General features: G+C 43.5%; 1 protein-coding gene across 2 annotated transcripts in view; it reads right to left on the bottom strand.

Annotated features, from left to right (window-relative positions):
• LOC126455583 (protein takeout-like) overlaps nt 1–12,276 on the bottom strand; it is a 94,817-nt gene that overhangs the window by 45,948 nt on the left and 36,593 nt on the right. For both annotated transcript variants that reach the window (XM_050091341.1, XM_050091339.1), the window contains exon 3: nt 732–867. In XM_050091341.1, the coding sequence (XP_049947298.1) occupies nt 732–867 (136 nt within the window). The remainder of the gene's footprint in view (nt 1–731; nt 868–12,276) is intronic.

Raw genomic sequence — 12,276 nt, 5'->3', positions numbered from 1 at the left:
AGAAGAGGAATTTATGGCACAACTTGACTAGAAGATGGGATCGGTTAGTAGGACACGTCTTGCGGCAACAATGGGTCACCAATTCAGCGATGGAGGGAAGCGTGGAGGGCAAAAATCGTAGAGGGACACCAAGAAATGAATACACTAAGCAGATTCAGGGGGATGTAGGTTGCAGTAGTTACTCAGAGATGGAGAAGCTTGCACGGGATGGAGTAGCATGGAGAGCTGCATCAAACCAGTCTCTGGACTGGAGCCCACAACAGCACAGTGGCTGATATTGGTGTAGACATCTGAACTAGCTAACATACATGATGTGTATTTAACGCAACAATGGAACTTAGTGTGTTACTGCTGTCCCCTATTCCATGAACAAGGTTCTCGTCTAGACTGAATATTAAATCCTAATCTTGCTTCCTTTGAGACTGTCTGATATGTGCGGTCTGAAACATGAACCATTTTTAGTGTTCTATTGTCCCAGTTATACAGTTATATAAAAAGGCATTCGAAGCATCTCCATAAAATAGCTTTTCTTTTTAATTCTATGATATGGATTATTTATAGTGTTGGAGAAGTTTTGTCCGCCATGAAATAGATTGTATCATTTTCCTTTGAAACATTTGAGACAATAACTCTATGGTTCTGAGAAGCATAATTCCTCACATTGAAAATTTGTCATCATCCATGTAATATATTAATTTCCGTTTTCTGCTTTTAAATAGACGACGCCGTACCTGACATCTTGGAGCTGTACGTTTGCTTGTCCCAGTACGACGATGTCTCTCATGATGAACTTGAGCCCTTTGTCGTCCACCACCATTTCCGTAATCTGCTGTGGATCCATGGGTAAAAGTCTGATGCTCGGATCACCTGTCAGAGCAAGGAAACACAGATTAAGCAAGAAAATTCAATACGTTTATTGTAACTACGAATGCACAGATCTCTACTGTGTCCCAATATTAAATTTCGTAAATTTGTTACTTTGTGGATTGCGTTTAGTCACTGTGTTCCTTACTAAGCTCTATCTCTCTATCTCTCTCTCTCTCTCTCTCTCTCTCTCTCTCTCTCTCTCTCACACACACACACACACACACACACACACACACACACACACACATATATATATATATATATATATATATATATATATATATATATATATATATATATACACGTGATTGCCATTCACAATAAAGTGGCTGGCAGAGGGTTCAATGAACCACCTTCAAGCTGTCTCTCTATCACGGGAAAAAACGAGCACTTAAATTTTTCTGTGCGATGCCTGACTTCTCTTATTTCATCGTGATCATCATTTCTTCCTACGTGGGTAGGTGCCAACAAATGTTTTCGCAATCGGAGGAGAAAACTGGTGATTTAAATTTCATGAGAAGATCCCTTTGCAACGAAACACGCCTTTGTTTTAATGACTGCCACTCCAATTTATGTATCACATCTGTGGCACTATCTCCTCTATTTCGAGATAATACAAAACGAGCTGCCCTACTTTGTACTTTTTCGATGTCATCCGTCAGTCCCATCTGATGCGGATCCCACACCGGACAGCAATACTCCAGAATAGTGCGGACAAGCGTGGTGTAAGCAGTCTCTTTAGTAGACCTGTTGCACCTTTTTAAGAGTTCTGCCAATGAATCGCAGTCTTTGGTTGGCTCTACCCACAATATTATCTATGTGATCGCTCCAATTTATTGTATTTATAATTGTAATCCCTATGTGTTTTGTTCAATTTACAGCCTTCATATTGTAAGTAGGCTGTTTACGTTTTCTTTATGTAAGTAGGCTGTTTAAGTTTTTTTATTGGTAACGCCACCTCTGTATGAAAATCACTGGCTGTGCTGTGTGCAGTCTGTGGCTAGTTTTGCATTGTTGTCTGCCATTGTAGTGTTGGGCAGCGGCAGCTGGATGTGAACAGCGCGTAGCGTTGCGCAGTTGGAGGTGAGCCGCCAGCAGTGGTGGATGTGGGGAGAGAGATGGCGGAGTTTTGAAATTTGTCATGAACTGCTATATTTATATATGATGATATCAAGGTAAATACAGTTTGTTCTCTATTAATATCTTTCATTTGCTAACTATCCCTATCAGTAGTTAGTGCCTTCCATAGTTTGAATCTTTTATTTAGCTGGCAGTAGTGGCGCTCGCTGTATTGCAGTAGCTTGAGTAGCGAAGATTTTTGTGAGGTAAGTGATTTGTGAAAGGTATAGTTTAGTGTTAGTCAGGGCCCATTCTTTCGTAGGGATTTTTTGAAAGTCAGATTGCGTTGCGCTAAAAACATTGTGTGTCAGTTTAAGCACAATCTTGTATAAATTGTTCAAAGGGGACGTTTCATATGTCGACCCTTAGCCGAGGATACCTCACTGGAATCTACTGATTTTTTTTTCTTGCAGTTTGTGTAATTAGTGTAGCTATTGTTTATTGCTAGCGCGTAATTGTAGAGAAAATCTCCTTTGTAGTTGCAGTCTTTTATTGTTGTACAGTAAAACAGTTGTGGCATGCATGTAGATTTGCACCAAGTACACTCCTGGAAATTGAAATAAGAACACCGTGAATTCATTGTCCCAGGAAGGGGAAACTTTATTGACACATTCCTGGGGTCAGATACATCACATGACCACACTGACAGAACCACAGGCACATAGACACAGGCAACAGAGCATGCACAATGTCAGCACTAGTACAGTGTATATCCACCTTTCGCAGCAATGCAGGCTGCTATTCTCCCATGGAGACGATCGTAGAGATGCTGGATGTAGTCCTGTAAAACGGCTTGCCATGCCATTTCCACCTGGCGCCTCAGTTGGACCAGCGTTCGTGCTGGACGTGCAGACCGCGTGAGACGACGCTTCATCCAGTCCCAAACATGCTCAATGGGGGACAGATCCGGAGATCTTGCTGGCCAGGGTAGTTGACTTACACCTTCTAGAGCACGTTGGGTGGCACGGGATACATGCGGACGTGCATTGTCCTGTTGGAACAGCAAGTTCCCTTGCCGGTCTAGGAATGGTAGAACGATGGGTTCGATGACGGTTTGGATGTACCGTGCACTATTCAGTGTCCCCTCGACGATCACCAGTGGTGTACGGCCAGTGTAGGAGATCGCTCCCCACACCATGATGCCGGGTGTTGGCCCTGTGTGCCTCGGTCGTATGCAGTCCTGATTGTGGCGCTCACCTGCACGGCGCCAAACACGCATACGACCATCATTGGCACCAAGGCAGAAGCGACTCTCATCGCTGAAGACGACACGTCTCCATTCGTCCCTCCATTCACGCCTGTCGCGACACCACTGGAGGCGGGCTGCACGATGTTGGGGCGTGAGCGGAAGACGGCCTAACGGTGTGCGGGACCGTAGCCCAGCTTCATGGAGACGGTTGCGAATGGTCCTCGCCGATACTCCGGAGCAACAGTGTCCCTAATTTGCTGGGAAGTGGCGGTGCGGTCCCCTACGGCACTGCGTAGGATCCTACGGTCTTGGCGTGCATCCGTGCGTCGCTGCGGTCCGGTCCCAGGTCGACGGGCACATGCACCTTCCGCCGACCACTGGCGACAACATCGATGTACTGTGGAGACCTCACGCCCCACGTGTTGAGCAATTCGGCGGTACGTCCACCCGGCCTCCCGCATGCCCACTATACGCCCTCGCTCAAAGTCCGTCAACTGCACATACGGTTCACGTCCACGCTGTCGCGGCATGCTACAAGTGTTAAAGACTGCGACGGAGCTCCGTATGCCACGGCAAACTGGCTAACACTGACGGCGGCGGTGCACAAATGCTGCGCAGCTAGCGCCATTCGACGGCCAACACCGCGGTTCCTGGTGTGTCCACTGTGCCGTGCATGTGATCATTGCTTGTACAGCCCTCTCGCAGTGTCCGGAGCAAGTATGGTGGGTCTGACACACCGGTGTCAATGTGTTCTTTTTTCCATTTCCAGGAGTGTATTTCGCAGCTGCAATTAACTAGATATTATTTTCAGTGCTATGTTAATGTGTTCCCCTATTTTTGATTTTCAAATTGTGTTTTTCTCTGTTGTCGTGTGAAATACTGTGACAATAATGGCGTGTGAAAAACGTAATACTAGGCTCCAAAGTAAACTGAGAAATGACAGTGAAAATGAAAGCAGTGTGTTAGCGCCACCGAGTAATGAATTAACTGATGTTCAAAGTAGTAATTTGGTAATTGTGCATAGGGAAATGGAGCGGGCTGCAAACAATGGTGTAGACAGTGAAACAGGTAGTGAACAGGGAAGCATTATCGATCGATCGGTCGGCAACAGCTCGCCTCAGGAATCCGAAATGACAGGCCACAATTTTACAAATACTGTAGATTCAGGTTTTGCGTCCTCACCGTTTTCTCAAATAAGTCAAGACACATTTTCAGCTTGTCAAAATGTGAATGTTGCCGGTGCAAATGCACTGCCGAAAAGAGTAGAGGAACAGATTCCAAACACAAATGCATTATTATTAGAACTAATGCAACAAATGGAACAAAATCAGAGACAAACACAGCAAAAGCTGCAAAAGTTAGACACAATGGAGCAAAATCTTAAAAAGTTAGACTCATTGGAACAAACACTTGAACAAACACGTGAAGATTTAACTACTGAGTTACATAACATTGAGTCGAAATGTCAAAAAGTCTGTAATGACGTAAAAACACAAATTTGTGAGCATTTTCAACCTATTTTTTCGCGGCATGAAAATGCATTACGGAATCACGAAGCAGCCATAAGAGAACTGCAAGCCATTGTTCATGAAAATCATGAGACCTTGTGGGCTAAAATTGACTCCGTTGCATCTACCGATTCGGTTACGCAACTTGCAATAACTCAGGAAAGCTTAAAGGACACAGTAGATTCGATTTCAACACAAAGGGACACTCTGAAACTTGGTTCAGAAAAACACACTGAGGAAATGTGTTCACTATCGGAGAAAGTAGCCAAACTTTCGGATCAGGTCACTAACTTATCTACAAAGGTAGATGATGATCTGAATGTCACAAGACCTGTAGCCTTCACTGACACAGAAGAGTATGAACAAATTAGAAAATTCAAACAGAATCAAAATCAAATCAATACACAGTACAAAATAGAAATCCGGGAAGTACAAGATCAGCTGACACAGGTAATACAAGAATTACGTATTTCAGAGGATACTCGCGCCCCAATACGGGAAGAGGGACACAGAAATACGGAACAGCCACAAAATAATAACACAGGGCATTTCGGAAGTTATGAAAGAAATTGGCAATGTGCACCGAATTTTGAGATGGAACGGCCGACACGACCTAACAATGACCGATATGCGACTCGGCGACATGATGATTTTGACTATAAGCTGTTCATTACTACACGTAAATTCAAAACATTTAAGAATTCTGGCAACGACATTCATCCACAAGCATGGCTCCATCAATTCTCGCATTGTTTTCCTCCCAACTGGTCGTTAGAACACAGATTAGAATTTATGTGTGGCTACTTGGAGAATGAACCAGCTGTAAGAATGCGATCGGTAATTCACGATTGCCACAGTGAAGGAGAGTTTTACCATGCCTTCCTCTCAGCATATTGGTCTCAAGCCACACAAGACCGAGTAAAACATAGCATCATAATGATGAAACGTTTCGAACAATCTGAATTTTCCAGTCTTATGAAATATTTTGAAGACATGTTGCATAAGAATCAGTATCTTTCAAACCCATACAGCCCCTCAGAACTCATCCGCATTTGCTTAATCAAACTGCCTGAACATTTACGACATATTATTTTGGCAGGACGTTGCAAAGACGACATTGAAGCATTTCAGGGATTCTTACAAGAGTTAGAAATTGACCCTGACAATCGCGGAACGCGAAACCAGGAGCACAACAATTACAGGTCACATCTGTCGCAATTCCGCGATGAAAGAAGTAATAACTTGACACGACAAGGCTATTCTCACAACACAAATCGTGACCAAAACAGACACCACCCGTATGACAACCGTTGGCAGAGTAGTAATAATTACAGGGAAAAATCACCTCTCCGCGGTAGTGACTATCACAGAGACAATCAGAGAAACAGACAATATGGGAACCAAAACAATTATTATCAAGGGAGGCAGAATAACTTCAGACGCAACAGTTCGGCGCACAGTTACGATTCAGGGAGAAATTCTCCACCACGTGACGGACAAGGAAGAAACTACGGAATCTACCGACATGACGACAGACGATATACTCGTAACGACAGACCTGAATTGCATCAGAACTGGCGGGATTCAAACAGAGCAGGGCACTTTCGACAACGTGAATTTGTAGAAGCTAGGTCTCCTAATTCCAAATAACGACGCGCGCCAACAAAGGGACAGACAATGACTCGCACCGCAGGCAGCCGCGTGCGCCGGCTGGCTCAGCGAAAAATAACATAGACGCTAACCTTGAGAAAAAATTCCAGTATTCTTTACCGACGTATACCACATGATAATTGCGTTGAAGTTGAAACTCTGCGTACTAGGAAGAAATGCATTGAGAAGTTATACAAAAAAAGTACAGAAAACAGGTTTAGGTAGGATTTTCTTGGAAATAAATGTTGAGGTAAGAAATGTGTGAACATATAAATACAGAAAGCATGCTTAGATAGAATTTTTTTTGGTGGAAACAAAGGGTGAAATAAGAGGAAAGATATATGAAGTTTTGGGTTGGACTGCAGTACCAAATGTTACACTGAAAACGAACCCTATCCTTTCCTATTGGTGTTATCCCACTATGTGTTTGTGTACCCTTGTGTAGTTGTTTTCTTCCTGTCTCTGTGTAGTTTCATAGAATTTTTTCTTCTTTTAATATTAAGCTACATTCACTATGATGAGGAATACTGTTATCCTCAAATATAATTGGCATTAATAATATGTTATTTACCTTATAAATATGCTTACACTGTGTGGCTGGTCCCGTTGCAGGTTCGAGTCCTCCCTCGGGCATGGGTGTGTGTGTTTGTCCTTAGGATAATTTAGGTTAGATAGTGTGTAAGCTTAGGGACTGATGACCTTAGCAGTTAAGTCCCATAAGATTTCACACACATTTGAACATTTTTTTGAAATATGCTTACACATTATTTATTCTGTTTTGTTTTAATGCTCATGTGTGAAGTTGATGCTTCGAAAGTGATTCTGACCTTTTATTTTTGTACTCATGTCATAATTCCTGTAACACTGATGTATATGTTTATTTCTATTCTTTTGTAAAGCCCCTATTACTACAAATGTTATCTGTATTATTATGTTTTTAGTGATGTATTTTGTACCTTTGTAATTGTATTCTCATGTTATAAAATTGTAATTGACACCAGTTCATCTTATTATTAACTTGTAAGTTACATTTCACTGCACACATTTCTGTTGGTCATAGTATATGGACAATATGTGAGAAGTAGGGACTGTTAGTGTTTGCACGTGTGTTAATAATTCAGCAAGGGACTGGATAACAGCATTGCTGGTTCTAAGGACAATTCCAAAAACTTTGTGAGTGCACAAGTGGTGGTTATGGACTTGCTATCTTATCCGCAAGACTTTTCAACGGCGATTGTGCACCTGCACAGTCACAACAGATGGCTGCTGGCTATCTCTCCAAGGACTACAGTGGGTCTGCATCTTTGATGACCCACCAGTACCATTATCTCTACAAGGACTGCAGTGGGTCTGCACCTCTGGTGGCCCACCAATACCGTAATCTCTACCAGGACTACAGTGGGTCTGCTCTGTGATGACCTACCTACCAATACTCTTCAAAATTTCGACTGATTCTGCTGTGGGTTTGCTCTGTTGTGGCCCATTACTTGTCTGCATGTCGAGAGTCAGCATTGTCTTTCCGTTGGAAGGACAACACTACTTTTTCAAGACTGCATGGAAATCCACTACTTCTATGTGCAATTTCTTTTACTAATGAGAAACTGTAATTACTATTATGATGAATGATCAGGACTATCTTTATGGACTGCGAGAAAATTTTAGCTTTTGACCAACATTGTATCAATAAGTGTGTGCATTTTATATCTTTGTTACTGCAATTGTGAAAAATTTTTGTCAAATCTGTATTGGCCAGTGCCCAACACCATTTGTAAAAATTTTTTGTGGGGAGCATGGGGGCTATGTAAGTAGGCTGTTTATGTTTTCTTTATGTAAGTAGGCTGTTTAAGTTTTTTTATTGGTAACGCCACCTCTGTATGAAAATCACTGGCTGTGCTGTGTGCAGTCTGTGGCTAGTTTTGCATTGTTGTCTGCCATTGTAGTGTTGGGCAGCGGCAGCTGGATGTGAACAGCGCGTAGCGTTGCGCAGTTGGAGGTGAGCCGCCAGCAGTGGTGGATGTGGGGAGAGAGATGGCAGAGTTTTGAAATTTGTCATGAACTGCTATATTTATATATGATGATATCAAGGTAAATACATTGTTTGTTCTCTATTAATATCTTTCATTTGCTAACTATCCCTATCAGTAGTTAGTGCCTTCCATAGTTTGAATCTTTTATTTAGCTGGCAGTAGTGCGCTCGCTGTATTGCAGTAGCTTGAGTAGCGAAGATTTTTGTGAGGTAACTGATTTGTGAAAGGTATAGTTTAGTGTTAGTCAGGGCCCATTCTTTCGTAGGGATTTTTTGAAAGTCAGATTGCGTTGCGCTAAAAACATTGTGTGTCAGTTTAAGCACAGTCTTGTATAAATTGTTCAAAGGGGACGTTTCATAATATTTGTGTGACTTATCGTGTAATCGAAATTTAGCGGATTTCTCTTAGTACTCAAGTGAATAACTTGACACTTTTTCTTATTCAGGGTCAATTTCCATTTGTCGCACCATTTTGCAATTCGTTTTGGCCATCTGATGACTTTACAAGACGGTAAATGGCAGCATCATCTGTAAACAATCTATAGGGCTACTCAGATTGTATCCTGTGTCGTTAATATAGATCAGGAACGATAGAGGGCCTATAAAACTTCCTTGAGGATCGCCGGATATTACTTCTGTTTTACTCGATGACTTTCCGTCTATTACTACAAACTGAGACCTTTCTGACAGGAAATCACGAATCCAGTCGCATAACTGCGGCGATATTCCATAGACACGCAGTTTGCTTAGAAGACGCTTATGAGGAACAGTGTCACAGAAAGCCTTCTAGAAATCTAAAAATATGGAATCAATTTGACATCTCCTGTCGATAGCACTTATTACTTAATGAGTACAAAGAGCTAGTAGTGTTTCGCAAGAACGATATTTTCTGAATCCGTGCTGACTACGTGTCAATAAACCGTTTTCTTCGAGGTACTTCATAATGTTCGAATACAGTATATGTTCCAAAACCCTGCTGTAAATCGATGTTAGTGATGTGGGTCTGTAATTCAGCGGATTACTCCTACTTCCCTTTTTGGGTATTGGTGTGACTTGAGCAATTTTGCAGTCTTTAGGTACGGATCATTCTGTGAGCGAGCGGTTGTATTGCTAAATGTGGAGCTATTGTGTCAGCATACTCTTAGAGGAACCTGACTGGTATACAATGTGGACCGGAAGCCTTGCTTTTATTAAGTGAATTAAGCTGCTTTGCGACCCCGAGGATATCTATTTCTATGTTTCTCGTCTAGGCAGTTGCTCTTGATTGGAATTCAGGATCACACTACATATAATAAAATTACTGTCAGATGCTCAAGTTCTGAAACAATGCTTCATGTGCGACTTCACGACTGAAAGATGAACGAAATGTGGTATCATAAACCAACATGTTCACTGAGGCGGGATAAGTCATTGGATACCTCCTAACATCGTGCTGTACCTCCTTTTACCCCTCGATTATGTCCCATAAATGTTCGATAAGTGACCATATCATTCGCTAGATCTGTCCAGAATGTTCTTCAGATCAATCGCGAACATTCGTGGCCCAGCGAAATGTCGCATTGTCATCTGTAAAAATTCCAACGTTGTTTGGGAACACAAAGTACATGGACGGTTGCAAATGGTTTACGATTAGTCGAACATATTCATTTCCAGTCAATGATCGCTTCAATTAGACCATGTAAACACAGCCCCCACCATTATAGGACACCCACCAGCTTGCACAGTGCCTTGTTAACAACTTGGGTCCTTGGCTTCGTAGGTTCTGCTCCACACTGGAGCTCTACCATCAGCTCTTATCAACTGAAATCGGGACTCGTCTGACCAGGCCACGGGTTTACAGTGGTCTAGGGTCCAACCGGTATGGTCACGAGCCCAGGAGAGGGGCAGCAGGCGATGTCGTGCTGTTAGCCAAGGCACTCCCGTCGGTCGTCAGCTGTCACTGCCCGTTAACGCCAAATTTCGCCGCACTATCCTAACGGATATGTTCGTCGTACGTCCCACGTCGATTTCTGGACTTGTTTCACGCAGTCTTGTTTGTGTGTTAGCGCTCACAACTCTGCGCAAATGCCAATGCTTTCGGTCGTTAAGTGAGAGCCATCGGTCACTACGCCGTCCGTGATAATAAGTAATGCCTAAAATTTGGTATTCCCGGCCCTCTTCACACTGTGATATCGGTATATTGAATGCCCTAACGATTTCGGAAATGGAATGTCCCATGCATTTAGCTCAAACTACCATCCCGCATACAAAATCTGTTAATATCCGTCGTGCGGCCATAATCACGTCGGAAACCATTTTCACATATATCACCTGAGTACAAATGACACCTCCGCCAATGCGCTGCCCTTTTGTACCTTGTGTACGAGACACTACCGCAATCTGTATACATGCAGACATGTCGCTATCCCGTGGCTTTTGTCACCTCATCGTAGTAACACCAATCATATCATAAAATCGCAACTACCAAAATACTCTTGTATGTATTGTGTATAGTACTGTACAACAGAGAATTCATAATTTTACGATATTGTTATAACGATTGTGATTTAGAAACAATGCGAAAACAATAAGTTGTTGCCAAAAAATTCGAATAGTTCTTGACCGATTTACTTCAGATTTTTACGTAATACTATAAAAACATTCATACAGACATAAGCTTTATATTCTTTAAAACAGCAGTGTACAGGCTTTCAGTAAAACCCGAATACAATAAAAAGAATGCTGTGCCGTGCCGTGAAATGGGCAGTTTGGTTCAAATGGCTCTGAGCACTATGGGACTTAACATCTGTGGTCATCAGTCCCCTAGAACTTAGAACTAATTAAACCTAACTAACCTAAGGACATCACACAACACCCAGTCATCACGAAGCAGAGAAAATCCCTGACCCCGCCGGGAATCGAACCCGGGCTTGGGAAGCGAGAACGCTACCGCACGACCACGAGCTGCGGACTCCAGTATCTGGCATGTACAAGAAATCGGACGCTACCCGTGAAGAAATAAAAACAGCTCCTGAGCTGTTTATTATCCCACTGTATAATGGAAGTGATACACTCCTGGAAATTGAAATAAGAACACCGTGAATTCATTGTCCCAGGAAGGGGAAACTTTATTGACACATTCCTGGGGTCAGATACATCACATGATCACACTGACAGAACCACAGGCACATAGACACAGGCAACAGAGCATGCACAATGTCGGCACTAGTACAGTGTATATCCACCTTTCGCAGCAATGCAGGCTGCTATTCTCCCATGGAGACGATCGTACAGATGCTGGATGTAGTCCTGTGGAACGGCTTGCCATGCCATTTCCACCTGGCGCCTCAGTTGGACCAGCGTTCGTGCTGGACGTGCAGACCGCGTGAGACGACGCTTCATCCAGTCCCAAACATGCTCAATGGGGGACAGATCCGGAGATCTTGCTGGCCAGGGTAGTTGACTTACACCTTCTAGAGCACGTTGGGTGGCACGGGATACATGCGGACGTGCATTGTCCTGTTGGAACAGCAAGTTCCCTTGCCGGTCTAGGAATGGTAGAACGATGGGTTCGATGACGGTTTGGATGTACCGTGCACTATTCAGTGTCCCCTCGACGATCACCAGTGGTGTACGGCCAGTGTAGGAGATCGCTCCCCACACCATGATGCCAGGTGTTGGCCCTGTGTGCCTCGGTCGTATACAGTCCTGATTGTGGCGCTCACCTGCACGGCGCCAAACACGCATACGACCATCATTGGCACCAAGGCAGAAGCGACTCTCATCGCTGAAGACGACACGTCTCCATTCGTTCCTCCATTCACGCCTGTCGCGACAGCACTGGAGGCGGGCTGCACGATGTTGGGGCGTGAGCGGAAGACGGCCTAACGGTGTGCTGGACCGTAGCCCAGCTTCATGGAGACGGTTGCGAATGGTCC

Source organism: Schistocerca serialis, chromosome 2, assembly GCF_023864345.2.
Source record: "Schistocerca serialis cubense isolate TAMUIC-IGC-003099 chromosome 2, iqSchSeri2.2, whole genome shotgun sequence".
NCBI classification, from domain to species: Eukaryota; Metazoa; Arthropoda; class Insecta; order Orthoptera; family Acrididae; genus Schistocerca; species Schistocerca serialis.
Note: the sequence above shows the minus strand (reverse complement) of the source record. Positions and strands in the feature narration are given on the sequence as shown.